At 45.3% G+C, this 17,708-nt stretch overlaps 1 protein-coding gene across 16 annotated transcripts in view; it reads left to right on the forward strand.

Moving 5' to 3' along the window:
• LOC136540612 (uncharacterized) overlaps positions 1–17,708 on the forward strand; it is a 30,278-nt gene that overhangs the window by 1,372 nt on the left and 11,198 nt on the right. For 7 of the 16 annotated variants that reach the window (XM_066532642.1, XM_066532611.1, XM_066532627.1 and 4 more), the window contains exon 5: positions 76–17,689. In XM_066532642.1, coding sequence (XP_066388739.1) covers positions 15,433–16,425 — 993 coding nt within the window. In that variant the 5' untranslated portion in view covers positions 76–15,432 and the 3' untranslated portion in view covers positions 16,426–17,689. The remainder of the gene's footprint in view (positions 1–75; positions 17,690–17,708) is intronic. The other 9 variants (XR_010780012.1, XM_066532673.1, XM_066532680.1 and 6 more) reach the window with 8 other exon arrangements.

Consider the following 17,708-nt stretch of genomic DNA (forward strand, 5'->3'; position numbering starts at 1 on the left):
TTTTTTAGGTTTGCTTATCATGGCTCATTAGGTGCAAACATATAATAGCTGCACTTTTTGCTTTTTTGTTTCCAGATTTGCAGGCCTGCATTGATGGTTCCATTTCTGTTTATAGAAAAAACGATGTCATTAGGTGGTATGTCTGCTGACACATTCTGTTGAGGTGGATTAGCTGATTCTGGAGAGTCTGCACTCCAGTTTCGTCTCCGAGAGTATCTTACAATTTACACAATGCTTTTGTGCTTCCTTTGCACTTATCCTTATTAGTCTGCATGCCTGGGCTATAGCATTCATAAATTATATCTTTGCATTTATGCTTTCATTAGATGCTTTATGTGTTTTGCGCCCTGGTTCAAATATAGGTCAGCGAATAAAACCTATCACTGATGTTCTGATGATTATTTATTTAAAAGGTAAATCCTCTTTGGTAGTAGACATGTGCAGCCCACGTCTCATGTATTGGTTTTCATGTCCACTGAACCTTCCTTCAAACGAGGATGTTATTTGTCTGTTTAAACTATAATGTTTAAACTATGAGCCCTTTTATAATGGTTGGAAATGCTTCCTAACGCTTGTTGACGCTTCCTGATGCCTACCCAAAATAGCTATTTTTGTTGATTTTATTCATCGAAGGGTAATATGGTCATTGCGCACAGCCCTCCCACTCCCCACCCCCACCACGCCAAACTCGCCTGGCTCCCTAATAGCATGCTCGTCGCTCTCTCCCTTGCCCTAGCCGCTGGCGCCGCCCTACTCTCTCCCTCCCTCTAGCTGCCGCCGCCCTCGCATAGTGTCACACCGGCAGACCTGCCCTACCGCCGCCCCCACCCCCAGCGCGAGGGGCACGCACGTCACTCTCTCCCTCGCCCTAGCCGCCGCTGTCGCCCTGCTCTCTCCCTCCCTCTAGCCGCCGTCGCCCTCGCACAACATCGCGCCGGCGTCCCTGCCCCGCCGCCGCCCCCGCCCCTAGCGCGAGGGCCGCGGTGGTCTCCGTCGCCGCCTTCCTCGATTCCGCCGGGTTCCCGAGCACCCTCGCCGCCCTCCAGTCCGAGGCCGGCCTCGAGGTACCCTCTCCATGTACGCTTGTGGTGTTGCCGTTTTGGTGTGCTGTCGCTGAGTCGCCGGATTGGGGAATTTCAGTAAATTTTGATTTATTTAAGTTTATGCTTCAATCTACGTTATCCATGCATTTTCTTATCTGCTTCACATGTGAAACTGTACTTTAGACATGCATGCTATCCAGTAATTGAGAATGGCCAGTCATTTGCACCTGAAAGTACATGCTTTCTTGCCATGCTAAATCAAATCGAATTGATGTCCTATGAGGGCTTTCATACCTCTAGTTGAATGAATACAAAAAGTAGTTTTGAATATAGGTTTTGAGTCCTATTAGTTCATTGTACTGTTGGTATGTAATTTAGTGCTGGACTATAAGAATAACCTTTGCCAACCTTTAATATATTCAGAACATCCATTGGTGAGACTGACCATATAAGACCATTAGTGGAATAGTACTAGTTCTACAGTGTCATCAATGAAGCTTAAGGCAACAGAGATTGGAAATGAGCAATGTATGAAGTGAGGGGTTTCTCAAATTTATCCTACTGATCAAGTCTGGTTATACATTGAGCCCGCCCAATATATCATGCTGATCTGTTTCATCTTGGTTTCAATCCGGGTTTACTTTGCTTAAATTTGGTATTGCCTATGCACCAGTAGTACCAGTGGGGAACAAGGCAGTTTTAGGAAGAAATTAGTGATGTTCCACTAGGATTTACCATCCAACAGCTATACATGCCCTCTCAGTAGAAATACCATGCATTCCCTTACTTAAATCCACAAAAATCAAAATATTCAATACCTGGTAGGTGACATGGGCATGCCTAGTCGCTGCTAAGTGGGCACCTACGTAGGTTATGAGGATTGAGGAAAGTAGGGTATTATGCTTGGAGCCCTTTTACAATGGTAGGAAACGCTTCCTGACGCTTGCTGACGTTTCATGATGCCTACCCAAAATAGCTATTTTTGTTGATTTTATTCGTCCAAGGGCATTATGGTCATTTCGCACATCTCACTTCCTGATTTAGATTAGCTAATGTTAAATGCTTAAACCACTTTATTTCAGCCTGCAAACTCCATAGCCTGAGAATTTTGGATCTGGCGCTCTCCCAGATAGGGCTTCACTTGAAAATGATGCATTGTATTGTTGATATTATTCTTTCTGGGCATGCTTTATTTCATTTCAAAAGAATGGTTGCCCTTTTATCTTAGTGTACTATCTTTGAGCTGTGCTTTGTTATTCTATTGTTTATCTACTTTCTAACATCTGTAGTCCTGAATATTTTTTGACATTGTCGTACGGATGCTTGTTGCTGCTAGTTATAATTTTTTTCCAGTACTTTGTCTACTCTATTTAGGCACTTCACCATCAGCGCTACTAGGTAGAGCAACTGAATGACTTGTATGTGAAAATGTAGCATGAAATCGTGCCTTTACAGAACTATTCCTTCAGACTTTTCTCAAATGTTGCTGATTGATGCAGGAGAAAATGCCGGATTTTGATTCTTTGCTGGAGTACAATGAAATTGTTAGAAAGAAATTTGGTAGTGAAATAGAAGGATATCTGTTTTATAACAAATACGCTAAGAGGAAAGGATTTAGTGTTAGGAAAAGCTATTGTGAGTGGGGCAATGGCCACAATGAGAGGACCCTTCGGAAGTTTGTTTGCAGTTGTGAAGGTTTCCGCGAAGAGAAGGAGCTGAAGAGGGAGATTAAGAAGCGGGCGGAAGCCATGCAATATTACTCGTGTTGGATGCCCTACTAAATTTGTGATTGAATGGGATCAGAACACAGGGCAGTGGTATGTGAAGGATTTCATCTATGAACACAACCATTCAATGGCGGAACGAGACCTTGCTTGTCTTCTGTGTTCACATAGAAGATTCAACGATGAGCAAAAGGCTGATATTGTGGCGATGTAGATTTCTGTGATCCGCAAACACTAGAGAATGGATATTATGGAAATGCAGTAGGTGGGTATGATAAGGTTGGATTTACAACAAGGGACTTGTATAATTTCTGCCATCGCAATAAGGTGGAGACAGTTGCTGCTGGTGATGCTCAAACAGTCATCAGTTACCTGACAGAGTGTAGACATAGGGATCCTGATTTCTTCTTTGACTACAAGACTGATGGGAAAGGGCACCTTAAGGGACTGCTCTAGTGTGATAGTTAATGTCTGTTAGAGTAACTAGGAATAGTACCACATTGTCTAACCACGTGAGGTGTTAGTCCTATGTACTCTATATAATCAGCCCATGAGGCCCAATGCAATATAACACAATCTCCACCAATTATATTCTCCTTCATGGTATCATTCGCCTAGGTTTGGATCCTAACCCTAGCCGCCGCCGCTTCCGCACCGCGCGCCCCTGGGGAGAAATCGAACTCCGCCGGGGCAGCGCCACCTCTTTAGGCGTCGGATCCTATTGATCCCGCGCCCTCTTCGTCGTCGTCAAGCGGCAGATCGGGTCTTCTCGCGGCGCGCGCCGCCCTCTCCGCGCTCGCCGTGGAGGATGCTGGGCGTCGCCCCATCCCGCGCCGCCGTGGTGGTGGCCCGGGTAGATTGACCCCAACACCGCGCCGCCATGGTGGCGGTTGGCCAATCTGCATCATCCTCGTGCGACCTCGCGTGACCGTGACCCGTCGTGCGCCTCGCCCCGTCCGACTCCGGCAGCTCGTGCCGCGAGCCAGGACGAGCCGCGCTGAGGTGCACTGTTGTCGGGGTACACCTGATCCGTTGCTGCTGTATCTTTTTGGTTTGCCCGATCACTGATCGGGATTGAGTCGTCCATCGCCAGTCGACCTCGCGCATACCTTCTCCGGCATCGGCATCGACTACAATGACATCTACATCTTCGACTGTGCGGCCTGGCCAGGGCAGGCGATGCCGAGGGGACACCTTCCCGTGTCGCTTCTAGGTCATTCAGTCCGCATGTCTACATCGTCGGTTCGTCATCACCACCACAGATCGGGACGCCTCCGTCGGCTTCTTCCATCGTCGCTCCACCTCGTGCGTACTCGGTCCGTACAATCGATTATGCGCGATCCACCTGGCCACTGTGACGTCCATCATCGAGTACTATGCGCATCTTCTCCGAGCAACAGGGTTGCTGGCTTGCCGTCGTGTCGCCTCGTCGGGCTACAGCACCGCCGCCCGTGTGTCCGCTTCGTCGTTGCATCTACATCACCGTCCCCTGTGCATCGACGACTGTACTACGCACTCTTTGCTGCGCTATCCGTCTACACAAGGTCTTTGTCCTGCTGATTGGGTCTTCGTCATCGAGCTGCCGCTACCCGCGCCGTCGCTGAGCCATGCTCGCCGGTCGCACCCCTCGCATCGTCGCTAAGCCCTGCTCGCCGATGCGTCTGCTCTCGCACTGCTTCTTCTTCGTCCAGCACAACCACGTCGACAACATCACCGTGGTTGGGGCCCTCTACCTTGTACGCCCGGTATTGGCAACACCGACGCGTGCTTTCGTCCCCGATGCGTTACTGGGACTGGCAAACCCAGCCCACGCCTCGGCGCACAGGTGGCTTGACTGCATCGACTTCGGCATCGACCCTCCCGTTCCTACCCCGTCTGCCTCGACTGCGTCGTCGCCTTTCTTCTACGTCTACGACGGCCTTGACTGCGTTGACTTCGGCATCACCCCCTTCCATGACGACTGCCTCGTCGCGTCTCTGTCATCATCATGGCGCCCCTCGCGCGCCTGCAGCTCCATCGACATGGCAATCCGACGACAACTACGTCGACCTCGGCCATCTTCAGCACGGCTATTGCGTCCTCATGCTCGGCTACCTCGACATCGGCACAGAGGGCTACCGCCTTGCATGAGGACTCATCGGCTTCTTCTCCAGCCACATCATATGCGCCGCATCGACTGTTATGACTGCAGGGAATGTTAGCTTCAGCTTCTTCTCCAGTCTCACCGTCTGCGGCGCTCCCGCTGTGACTGTGGGGGGATGTTAGAGTAACTAGGAATAGTACCATATTGTCTAACCACGTGAGGTGTTAGTCCTATGTACTCTATATAATCAGCTCATGAGGCCCAATGCAATATAACACAATCTCCACCAATTATATTCTCCTTCAATGTCGGCTTGATTATGCAGCATTTGGTGATGTCATCGTATTCGATAGCACGTACAAAACGAATCGGTACAACCTGCCCTTTATTCCTTTTGTTGGGGTGAATCACCATGGCAGCACAGTTCTTTTTGCATGTGGAATTATTTCTCAGGAGACAATTGAGTCATATGTGTGCATTCTTAGCACATTCTCTGATGCCATGGTTCAGAAGCATCTTGTTTCCGTGATCACTGATGGAGACCTTGCTATGCAGAGAGCAATCAGGCTGGTGCGACTGAATTCATCGTATAGGCTATGCATATGGCATATTGAGCAGAACATTGTGCGTAATCTTCACGATGATGGTGTGAAGGCTGATTTTAGGTATTTCCTTTATGATTGTTGCTCCATAGAAGAGATTGAGAGGAAATGGCTGGAATTCTTGGATAAGCATAACGTTACATATAAGGAGTCAGTGGTTGTATCAGATGTATGAGAGGAGGGAAATCTGGTGTGCTGCGTACCATGCTGATAAGTGCTATTTAGGACTGAGGAGCAACCAACGGAGTGAGAGCATAAACTCTAGGCTTTAGGTAAATCTAGATCGTAAAATGACATTGTTCGAGCTGGTTGAGCACTTTGACCACTGCCTTTCGCGGCTACGCTATAATGAAGCGAATCTGGACTTTGAAGCATCGAATTCTTTGCCATGCTTAGAACCAGATGCTTCAGTTATTGAGAAAGAGGCTGCGAAATCGTTCACACCAAGAATTTTTGCCATGGTGCAGTTCAGCATAAAAGCAGCCAAAAAGTGTTTTGCGAGAGAGATTCTTGATGACTATGATGCGATTAAGTATATTGTTAGCAGGGAGGATAAAGGAGACAGAGAATACCATGTGGAATGTGAGATATGTGTTGATGAAGGCAATCTGAAGGGAATTTCTTGTTCTCGTCTTAAGTTACAAGCACCCGTGAACTACCTGTAAGTCTCAGCAGCAGCTAGCAAAGATTGGGCTTCTTCAAAAGTTTAGGGATGAACAATATATATGGAACACATTTGTAAATTTAGAGATCTAGTACCAAGTAAATCCAATTCATAAATCCAGCCAGGACGTCAGGCATGACTATAAAAGAAAAATTATATAGGCAAACCAGTTATTAAAATTGAAATTATTATTCATATCTAGCTTGCTAATGCACTGTTCCTGCTGGAAGAGATGCTGCTGCTGCCCTATAAGATGCACAAGCACCCCTGTACTAACTGATGATCATGTGGCAATGTTCAAAGGATATGAAAGAAAAGCTATATTCTCTAGTAAAACGGCGAGTGCAGTGTTTCAGTTTCAGTTTAGTTGAGGGCAGCATCACAAGGTCCAACTAACTACTGGGCTTGCGTCTGAGTAGCATAACAACACAAGCATCACTTTAAATGAGTTATGCACCAGCGTACCTATTATGCAACATCGAGCGGATCCTTGGCAAATCATATATCTAGCGCATTACCACATGTTGCATGTATAGATTAGATGAATAAGAATCATTTCAGATCAACGAGTAACCAAAATTATACGAAAAGTTCATATACCGGGCCACACTCGTTATTAGTTATTACACACATGTATCTTCGTGGTATATTAGTTATTACACACATGTATCTCCGTGGTATATAGATCATATCTTCTACCTGAAGTGCAAACATTCGAGGCGTTCAGATGGTTATATATATAATATAAATTAAAAAGAGTACCATAGTTACCTCTACATTCATGTTGGCACGGACCTCCTCTTGTTGGATGAAGGACTCAATCAGGGTCTTCATCTTTAAGCGCTCATTCTCCAACGTTGCCAATTGTGCCCTTGCCTGCTCAATCATGGATTCAAAGTGTTGTCTCTCGTTCTTTATATTGGCATCATTTTCTTCACAGGCATTTTGTAAGAAACAAGAATAAGTGGCATGCTATATTCAAACCCTTTTACAACTACATCCAGTAGACTAAAAAGTATGCTGCATCAAAGTACGAAATCATGTTATGCTTGTACAAGTGTTGTATTAATAATTATACAAGATTACAAGATTAACAAAGATTTGGGTACAGACCTAATAATAAGAAAAATCCAACTTCCAAAAGCTGAACAAAGAGAGGTACTCTACCAAACCAAGATAAAAGAAAAATGCTATTGTACCTATTAACATGAAAAAAAAAGAAAATGGATAGCGATTAATGCTACTCTACCTATTAACCAAGATAAAAGAATAATGCAGAAGAGTGAACACACTTAGACATTACCTTTTGTAAGGCATCATTTGAGATAGCACGCTCTTGCTCTATCTTCTGGGCATAGGTGGTATGCTGATCAGTTAATGCTTTGTTCAACAGGGCAATTTGTTCCGTCCGCACTCTTTTGGCCAATTCAGAATGCTTAGTCTCTATCGCTTTGTCCAGCTCAGCACGCTGAAGTGATATGTAGTTGTCATATTTACATCGCTGTTCTCTCCTCCTGATTTCAGCTTGGACACGTTCAAGTTGTATATCTAAATCCAGATCGTGCCGGTCTGTCTTCTGTTTGCTAACCATCTCCTCCCCCTCTTCTAGGGACCTCCGAACTCGTTGCATGTCGTTGCTACGATCCATGACACCTAGGGATTTAAAAACAAGAATAAGTGGCATGCTATATTCAAACCCTTTTAAAACTACATCCAGTAGACTAAAAAGTATTTGCCGAACTGAGAAGTGAGAATGGTGCACGGAGTGTCCATGTGTGCCTTTGTGGGCCTTGCCGGCCGGCCAGTGAAAGGAAAGGAGGCCGTGTTGCCGCTAAGGATGCAAGTGGGGCGGTGGTTTAGGCACCTCTAAATTATTTATAAAATCCATTGCAAGTTCTAATTTTCTGTTGGTAACAACTTGTATATATCCTATGTACAGGATTAGCTGCCCTAACCTACTACTACAGAGTTTAAGTTTATCTACAGGTCAAACGACCCAAATCTTAGACTACAAAGTAACATAGAGACTTAGAAAGACACTATATTAATTTGCTAATGCAGCTGCTGCTATAAAAAAATTGCTAGCATAACGCAATATCTTTCCTGGAATAAATTGAAAGCAAAAGTAAAGAACATGTCAACTCACATGTTTCAAATTAGAGATATACTAGGCTGAGAAGAACTGCATTTGCAACTGAAAACCTTGTCGATTTCCGTCAACAAAACCAACAATACCTACATAAGAGATACACGAATGGCAATTAATATTCATAACCTGGAGGGTTGGACTGTCAATAAATGGAAGATATTAAATTCTGCACCCATTTTGAGGCTTCTCGAGCAACCAGACAAAGAATGAATCATCATGTGTCTAGGAAGCTTCATCATATTAAAGGCGATAAGGATGTTATATGTTTGCTTTCATTCTGGAACTTTTAAGCACTACATCAACTGGCTGGAGTTCAAAAACAGCACGGGAGAGAGCGAGAGACAGGGTGGGAGGGACACCGACGGATTGCTTACCTCACTGGGAAGGTCGTGGAGGGTTCTAGACGTCGGTGATGCGGTGAAGGCGGAGTTCAGCGGCGGCGGCGGGTAGAGCTCTGGGTGGCGGCTATGGCGGTGCGCGGGCTAGGGCTAGGGCTCGGGGCGGCTCCTTTAGGGTTCAAAGGGGGCGGGGCGGTGCTCTGGGCCTACTCTTTATAGGCACGGGCGCGGGGAACCTCGGGGGGCGCGTTCAAGGGAATCGGGTGGCGGTGGATTCGCCCGGTCGATGCGGCGCAACGAGGAAGAAGGGACCGCGTCGCTGACGCGTGCGCCCGGCCACGGTTGCTAGGCCTAGCGGCCTGCGCGTGCACACGCTGAAGCGAGGGGGAGCGGGCCGCGGCTGGGCCTGCCCATCACGAGATCGTGGCCCAACTAAGCCACGTGAATAAGACAGTCAGCCATCTGCACCCTATGGATGGTTTAGTCCCACCTCGCTCGCTGACCAGCCAAGAACGTAGCATAAAAGAACAAGAGAAGTAGCAGCGATCGAACTCCGAAACTATACAATACCTACTCTCACTCGTCACCTGTGCCAATTGGGCTAGCGCGGCCTGGTTGGGCTCCCTCCGTGGTCGAGCCCAACCTAGCATCATCCGTGGTCGAGCCCAACCTAGCTGATGCTGGCCTGTGGCAACAATTTTTTTTGCCACCATTTATTTTAAAATTAATTTTTTTATATCTGCCACTAGGGAGGCTGTCACCATTCATATCCAAATTCTATATATTGTATTTATTTTTCACCCTCCACAATCTTTTCCTCATCCACAATCTTTTCCTCATCCATAATCCATGCTAATTGTTTTGAGTTACACTACTAATTGTTTTGAGTTACACTATTTATTTTTCACCCTCCACAAAGCATGAGAGTGATCACCTGTTTTCTTATCGTGCTAGCCTATTGGTCCACTTGGACGATACATGAGAGTGGCGGCTTAGTTCCTATCATGTTACAGCTAGTGGTTCATCACTCTGGCGAGGCATGAGAGTGATCGGTTCACTTCCTATCATGTTAGGCCTATTAGTACACTCGGAGTACATATAAAGAGTGATCGGTTCACTTCCTTTCGTGTTAGCATAACGAGTCGGCTCAGTCAATACGTGGAATGTAACAGGCAGCTTAATTTATTTTTGCTTGTTGAATAATGCCATATCAAAAGTCAAGCAGCGTTCTCCATGGTGCGTGTCATCCTCTGGTCCAGCTTCGGCGTGACCCTGGCCAGTTCGAGGCGCTTCCCTGGACGGCGGCGCTAGTGGACTCGCACATCACCAGCTCGGTGTGCTTCCTGGCGGGCGTGACAAGCGGCGCGCTATGCACTACGCTGGCGGGTTACTGGGCGTTCGCGACGCACCGGCACTACACGACCAGAGCGTGTTCGCGTGCCACTCCTGCCGGCAACAGTTCTATAGCTCGCAGGCGCTTGGCAGGCACCAGAACGCGCACAAGCGCGAGCGCACGCTCGCTAGGCACCGCGTTGACACGGCGGCGGGCTCGGCCATGACCACATGCATGCCACCCATGGGCCGCTCGACTTGGGCCTCCTGTCTCCCCTTGCGGGCTTACATGGGCCACGCGGCTTAGCAGTAGGGTGCTCTTCGTTTGGAAACTCTCATCTGGAGAACGTGGCCTCCATAATTGTAGGATCGCAGTTGCTCTTTCCTGATCGTAGCAACCCTACAGCAACCTTCACGCAACCTTCACAAACCGCATCCTCTCTCTACTTTCTCGTTTCATCTCGCCGGCAATGGCTACGGCAGAAGATAGAGGCCAGCCGAGTAATCCTTCGTCTGGAATTGGCACTATGGATACAGCCCCGTACTCCGACTGCAATCAGCAACCGGGTTCAAAATGAGTCAAAGGTTACAGGTAAATGATGCATCCCTACTTCAGTGATTAGATGTATGAATTTGTGTCACTTCTAAGTTTGCCCTGTTATTTTCCAACCAATCACTATTGTGCTACATATGAATCATTCCAATCTAAATAGACATTTCTTATCTGTTGATACGGCATATATCTACCATATACAACAAAGTTCCTGAATTTTTTTAGAAGACCTTCACAGAAAACACCTATGGCCTATACATGCTGAACATTCACGTGTTCTTGTGACAAGCCCGTGGCCCTCACCAAATACTAAGTCTTTTCCCATGTCGCTCCAAATATTTCACAATCAATTTATTTATCAACATCATGTACTCTGGTGTTTGCCCATGGGATTTTCTGGAGAAGTGTTGTGGCACAATCTGCCTCACGAACCTCTGCACGTCATCAATAGATTGGCATGAAACAACCTACAATTTTGAATGAACAAATGCAATCAGTTTGTTCTACCAGGAAGTGGTCAGTGTAAAACAATGGTTTTTTAGTGCCAAGAAGAAACTTGAGTACTGGGTACTATGTGAAGGATGCAAGCAGGATGCCCACTGATTCCATCAACTATACATATATCGGCTTCTCAGTTTTTTTGTAAACATACTCGAAGGTGTTTTCTAGAAGCACCATCTGTAACAAAATTCTGACTCAGAATCATTATAAATATTGAATCAACTGCTCTACCATCCGAAATCAAATGATGAGCATCATTCTAAAATATACCTTACTTGAGTGAAATATTAGGAAGAATATATCAGATCTCTATTGGTGTTTTTCGTGCTTATTAGGAAGAATATATAAGATCTCTATTGGGTGACAATTCTTGCAAGAAAAACATGATGCTATCCTACCCAATTTACAAAACTCTGCCTTGACTCAAACAATTGGCCGGCTCATGGTGCCTATACTCTTTTGGAAGGTGTCAATTTTATCATGTCCAATGATATTACTGAACTGGAATACAAAAGCCAGCACACCTTACTCAAACTTATTTTTATTGATATGTATTAATTTTAGGACGAAAGTTATCCTTTGTAAATCGTCATTGGAGTTTATAAACTCAAATGAAATTTGGTAATCAGATTAAACAATGTATCCTGTACAGTACAATGCAAACTGACTCCTAATCTTGGTCAAAGCCACAGTAGATGGACACTAAATTGCAAGAGGTAGATGGCACACTCACCAGGGTGTGTATTGCTTTGTTAGAGTAAATTACCACCAAAACAACTACTGATAATAGTGGAACTGCTACTGCTCGGCTACTATTCCTTGGCTGCTACTGCTACTGCTCGGCTGCTGTTGCATTGCTGCTATCCCTAAAAATAAGAACACGGGATCAGTGATAATCTATCACTAGATTACAATTACAGCATTCATTGTTAATCAGCAAAGTAAAAACTACTTCTCTCGGCAACTTTAACATTTCTTATTCACATAATTTGATGCATATGCAAATGGTACCACGGGTAGTACTACAAAAGAGTGAGGTGACAACAACGATCAGGTAATCTCCATATCCAGTTCCAGTTTTTTTGTAAGTTCTCTACATTTTTAGCAACTTATCAACGACCAACTGGTTGCTGCAGATAGTGTCTTTTCATTTAACACACTCACCTATGAGATTTGAAAAAGTCGTACGTGGTTTATTGGAAGAACACAAGGCTGATGTTAAGGATATGGGATTTGGGGGCTGCTTCGTATGCCAAAGATGAGTATCAGAAAAATAATGGTAGTGGACATTGAAAAAACATACCAAGTCAGCAACCAATGTTCTAAAATATGTGATCAAGATATTACTATTTATCCAGAGGATGTCAGAGATATAATGGGACTGGGAATTGAAGGCGCTGATGTAGACGAATATGTAGAGCAAACAAAGATTACCTGATGAGTTGTACAAACAATCTGTATGCAGGGGTAAAAACATCAAAAATTATGTTCGAATTTCAAATTGTTCAAACAATGTCGGGTGGAGAAATAACCAAAATAAAAGTTATAGATCTCAATGAGTTGTACAACTTTGGTGTTGCTGACTTTTCCATTTGAAATCATTTACTACCCCAAAATTTTGTTTGAAGTTCTCGAATCTTGAAATTCAAATTTTTATATTGTTCAAACGAACTCATGAAGAAAGGACCTAAATCAAAGTTGTAGATCTCAATGGGGTCTACAATTTTGCAATTGAGTACATTTTCAATTGAAATTCTACATTTTTTGCTAGGAATAATTCATCCTTCTATTCCTAAATTAACATAAAATAATTGTAATACTTCTAAATTCTGTCAAAAAAATCTACAAATTTGCATGGTTTTGTTACATAATCGTTAGATAAAAAAAACTCAAATGATTTTAACAAAGTGACAACACACATCATTCATGATTTGATACATCTACTCATAGTTATATGGGAAGAGTATGAAGATGTATCCAATTGTGAACATGTGTACTACTACTTTGTTTGAATGATGTTGGATGGAGAAATGACCAAAACAAAAGTTGTAGATCTTTACGATTTCTACAACTTTGTTGTTTGCGACTTTTTCGGTTGAAATCATTTGTTATCCAAAAATTTTGTTCGAAGTTCTCGTATTTTAAAATTCAAATTTTGAATTGTTCGAACAAAGTCGGATGGAGAAATGAGCAAAATAAAAGTTGTAGATATCGATGATTTGTACAACTTTGTTGGTTCTGACTTTTCCATTTAAAATCATTTTCTGTCCCAAAATTCTATTTGAGGTTGTAATATTTTGAAATTTAAATTTCAAATGGTTCAAACTAAGTCAGATAGAGAATTGAACAGAATAAAAGTTGTAGATCTCGATAAGTTGTATAACTTTGTTGTTGATGACTTGTTCAATTGAAATAATTTACTATTCCAAAATTATTTTCAACGTTTATTATACAAATTTTTTTTAAAAAAACTTTAGACTATGTGTCTATGTTGGGCCTCAAAATGATGCTCAGATTCAACCCAAATCAAGTCATCTTTCTCTCAGCCATTGGATCATGAAATGGATGGCTGCGATATACCAGACTTTGAATAAAACCTCTTGAAACCCAATCGTCACCTCCTCTGCTCCTACAGACACCAGCGCCCCCTCCTGTGCCTCTTTCCCCCTTCTCCCCATCCTCGTTTCGAGCGCAACAGCGGCTTCCTCGGTGTGTCAAACCCTAGCCTCACACTCCAGATGGAGCCCCAAGAGGGAGAGATCCAGAGCCCAGGGCGGGGTGGCGGCTACCCTCACCCCTGCCTGTAGCAGCGACGGCTGCCCTCGTGCGTGCACAGGGGCGATGACCCCACAACTGCCCTCATCCGGACTAGGGCGACGCGGAGGAGGCTGCCTGGCCTCGATCTAGCCTAGGGTGGCGCGGGGAGGTTGGAGCCGTGCCCATGTCTTCGTCGGTGATGAGCACGCACCAGGTTCATAGGCCCCTTCTCTTCCCTTCCTGTTGTGCAAAACTGAGAACCCAATCCCCAACGTCGCTGGCGATGTCCGAGCACCGAGGAGTGAGGAGTCCCCGACGTTGCTGGCGATGTTCGAGCACCGAGGAGCGAGGAGTCCTCGGCGTCGCTGGTGATGATCGAGCACCGAGGAGTCCCCGGCGTAGGCGGCGATGTCCGAGCACCGAGGAGTGAGGAGCATAGTTTTTAAGGCGTCGCCTAGGCAACGACTAGTCATTTGAGCGGATTTTCAAGCGCGGCGTCGCTGTCACCGCACCGTCCCGACGTATGGCGTCGCCTTGCGGTCGAAGGCATCACCTAGTCATCCTTCTCGCTGAGGCAGACGCCGCGGACGTAAAAGGCACAGGGAAAGAGCGGTGCCGCGCGCTCGAGCAGGCGGGAAAAGAATAGCGCGACACCCTCACGCGGGAAAAGCGGCAGCGCGCGCCTACACCTCCCGCCAAAGCTCCCAATCCCCATCGCGTCTGAGAGAGCGAGAGAGGAGAGGGAAAGGAAGGAGAGAGGAAGAGAGGAGAGGGCGGCGACGCACCTCAAATCCGGCAACGGCGGCGGCGCAAGCGACTGCCCCGTGCAAGTCCATCCCAGCCGCGTGAGGCCACCCGTCCACACGACTCTACTCCGCTGCTGAGGCCGCCCATCCCTCCGCGCGGCTCTTCTCCGCTGCTAAGGCCGCCTGTCCCGTCCGCGCGGCTCTGCTCTGCTGCTGACTGTTGAGGCTGCCCGTCCCGTCCGCGCGACTCTGGTCCGCTGCTGAGGCCGCCTGTCCGCGTGACTCTTCTCCGCTGGTGAGGCCACCCATCCCAGCCACGCAAGTCCAACTCCGGTGCCGTCCACTTCTTCTCTGCTCTGTTCCGCGACTCTACTCTGCTTAATATGTAAGTTCAGCTTGTGTTTTATATACCTCATCTGCTTAATATGTAGCAAGGAGGCAACTCCGCCTGGTGTCAGGCCTTCTGTTTCTATGAGAACCCTCTTTGCATTTGAGTTGGAACATGGCACACCATTTTCTTGGTATAGCTCCTCATCCTTGGCCCTCCTTTTGCACAGAGTAGAAAAGCGATTCTTCACTGCATTGTCAGTTCTGTTGTAGCCAAGCCCAAAAATACATAAGCCATAAACCTTAGTTCACAAATCTCATTTTTATCCTTTTTTCAAATTGCAATAAACAGCAATCCAATAAGAAAAACACACCTTCCAGAGACAACTTTTGCAATTTCAGTCCACTTGTTTCCAAGAACTTTTTGAGCCTACATAACAGTGACAAGCAGATAAGAATATACAGTTGGACAGTTTAGAAGCTTACAGCAAGAACAAACAATTTTGAAGATACAAGTGCAGACAAACTAAAGGATTAGAATTGATACCACACAACTGCAATGCATGTCTGAACTTTGCTGCATAGTTGGAATGGATAGCTCACAGGCTCATAGATGAAACCATATGTAGAGTTTGCTAGTATTTATTTTATCTGTTGTCTGCTAGTATTTTTTTTGAGACTTGCCATTGCCAACTTGCTATTTTTTTCTAATGCTAGAATGGCAAGCATTAGTCCACCTTCTGTCAACAATGAGAACTATGATCCTAAGGTAGACAAAGCAAGAAAGGCCAACTCAAATGATCCAGGCTGGAAGTATGGATATTGGGCAAACCTTCAGAAGCCAGATAAGGTGACATGTACTCTTTGTGACACTGAGGTTTCTGGAGGGATAAAAAGGTTGAAGCAGCATCTGGCAGGTGGATATGGAGATGCAAAAATGTGTCCTAAGACCACCACTGCCATTAGGAAGGAGATGAGAGATTACTTGGAATCCAATAAGAGGAGGCCATTGTTCAACGAAGAGGATGATGAGCCACCCGAGGAACCAGCAGATGTGGTGGTGGTAGATGCAGTAGCAGCCCCAGCAGCTAGAGCTAAATCTGTTCAAGCTGAAGACAGTGCACCTGCAGAATCCCAAGCTTCCAAGGTGCAGCCAAGTTCAGGGACTGCAGCTAAACAAAGGCATGCAAATTATTTATTCAAGGCTACTGCAGCAAGCAATACAAAGGCAAAGCCGAAGGTTAACAAGTCAATTGTTGAGATGCTTCAGAAAACACCTGAAGAACTTGTTGATGAAAGGCGTAAAGGATGTTCTCAGCCAACAATTCCAGCCAAGATAAGGACCAAAGAGGAGAAGCACTATGTGGATCAGCAGTGGGCCTTGTGGTTCTATGAGTGTGGTGTGCCATTTAATGCAGTAGCAGCAAGACAGTTTGAGATTGCAGTTGAGGCAACTGCACAATTTGGTTCAGGTTACAAGCCTCCTACTCCCTATATGTTAGGTGAACCATTGCTTAAGGATGCTGTGAAATTGACCAGTTCTATGAGGGAGGAACATGAGCAGGCCTGGAAGATGTATGGCTGCACACTTATGTCAGACGGCTGAACTGATAAGAGAGGTCGCCATTTGATCAACTTCCTTGTGAACAGCCCTGCAGGGACTTATTTCTTGGAGTCTGTTGATGCATCAAGTGAGGTACATGATGCATTTATGCTTGCTGATTTAATGGAGGCAAAGATTGAGGAGATTGGGGAAGACAAGGTGGTTCAAGTTATCACTGGTAATGGGGCTAATTACAAGGCAGCTGGTAGAATTCTAATGGAAAGGATTTCTACGCTGTATTGGAGCCCATGTGCTGCACACTGCTTGGATCTTATGCTGGAAGAGATAGGGAACTTGAAGGAATTTAAGAAGCCCATTGCAAGAGCCAAACGTGTCACAACTTTCATATATAGGCATGGGAGAATTCTTAGTTTGATGAGAGAAAAGACAGGGGCTGATCTTGTGAGACCTACAGCCACTCGATTTGCCACCTCTTTCCTCACTTTAAAAAGTTTGCACAAGCACAGAGATGCTTTGAAGGCTTTATTTGTTAGTGAAGAATGGTTGGGGAACAAATTGGCAAAAACTATAGCCGGTCAAGAAGTGCACAACACTGTGCTCTCTATGGAATTTTGGAATTCAGTTGAAGATTGCCTTAGAGCTTCAGCACCTCTGCTTATTGTTCTTAGGGTGGTTGATGGTGATGAGAGGCCTGCAATGCCAGAGGTTGCAGCACTAATGAAACATGCAAAAGAAAAGATCAAGCTTAGCTTTGCTACTGAAAACAAGAAAACCTTGCTCAAGAATATCATTAAGATCATTGAGAAGCGTTGGGTCACACAAATGGACCATCCTTTGTATGGGGCTACACTGTATTTGAACCCAGGAAGACTGCATTCTCTCATACAAGCTAATGATGATGCAACTGTTGGGCAGTTAAGAGGCTGTTTTCTTGATGTGCTTGGAAGAATGGTGGAGGATGAAGAAATTAGAAGCAAGATCGATGCTCAATCCTTGGACTATGAAGGCCTTAGAGGAGATGCATTCTCAAACAAAATGGCCAAGCAAAACCTATAGAATTTGAACCCTCGTACATGCTGTTTTTCTTATAATTTTAGCAAGTTTTAGTATGTGCAATTTAATTCCAGCAAGTAGCCAAGTATATTTCATCTCAAAATGCTAATATATGTTTGTATTTGGCAATATAGTTGATTGGTGGCGTTCATATGGTGGTCGTGCTATTGAGCTTCAAAGGTGTGCTAGACGCATTGCTAGTCTTTGTGCTTCATCCTCTGGTTGTGAGAGAAACTAGAGTACATTTGAGTTTGTGAGTATTGCCAACTTCA

The sequence above is a fragment of the Miscanthus floridulus genome, chromosome 1 (assembly GCF_019320115.1).
Source record: "Miscanthus floridulus cultivar M001 chromosome 1, ASM1932011v1, whole genome shotgun sequence".
In the NCBI taxonomy this organism is placed as follows: domain Eukaryota; kingdom Viridiplantae; phylum Streptophyta; class Magnoliopsida; order Poales; family Poaceae; genus Miscanthus; species Miscanthus floridulus.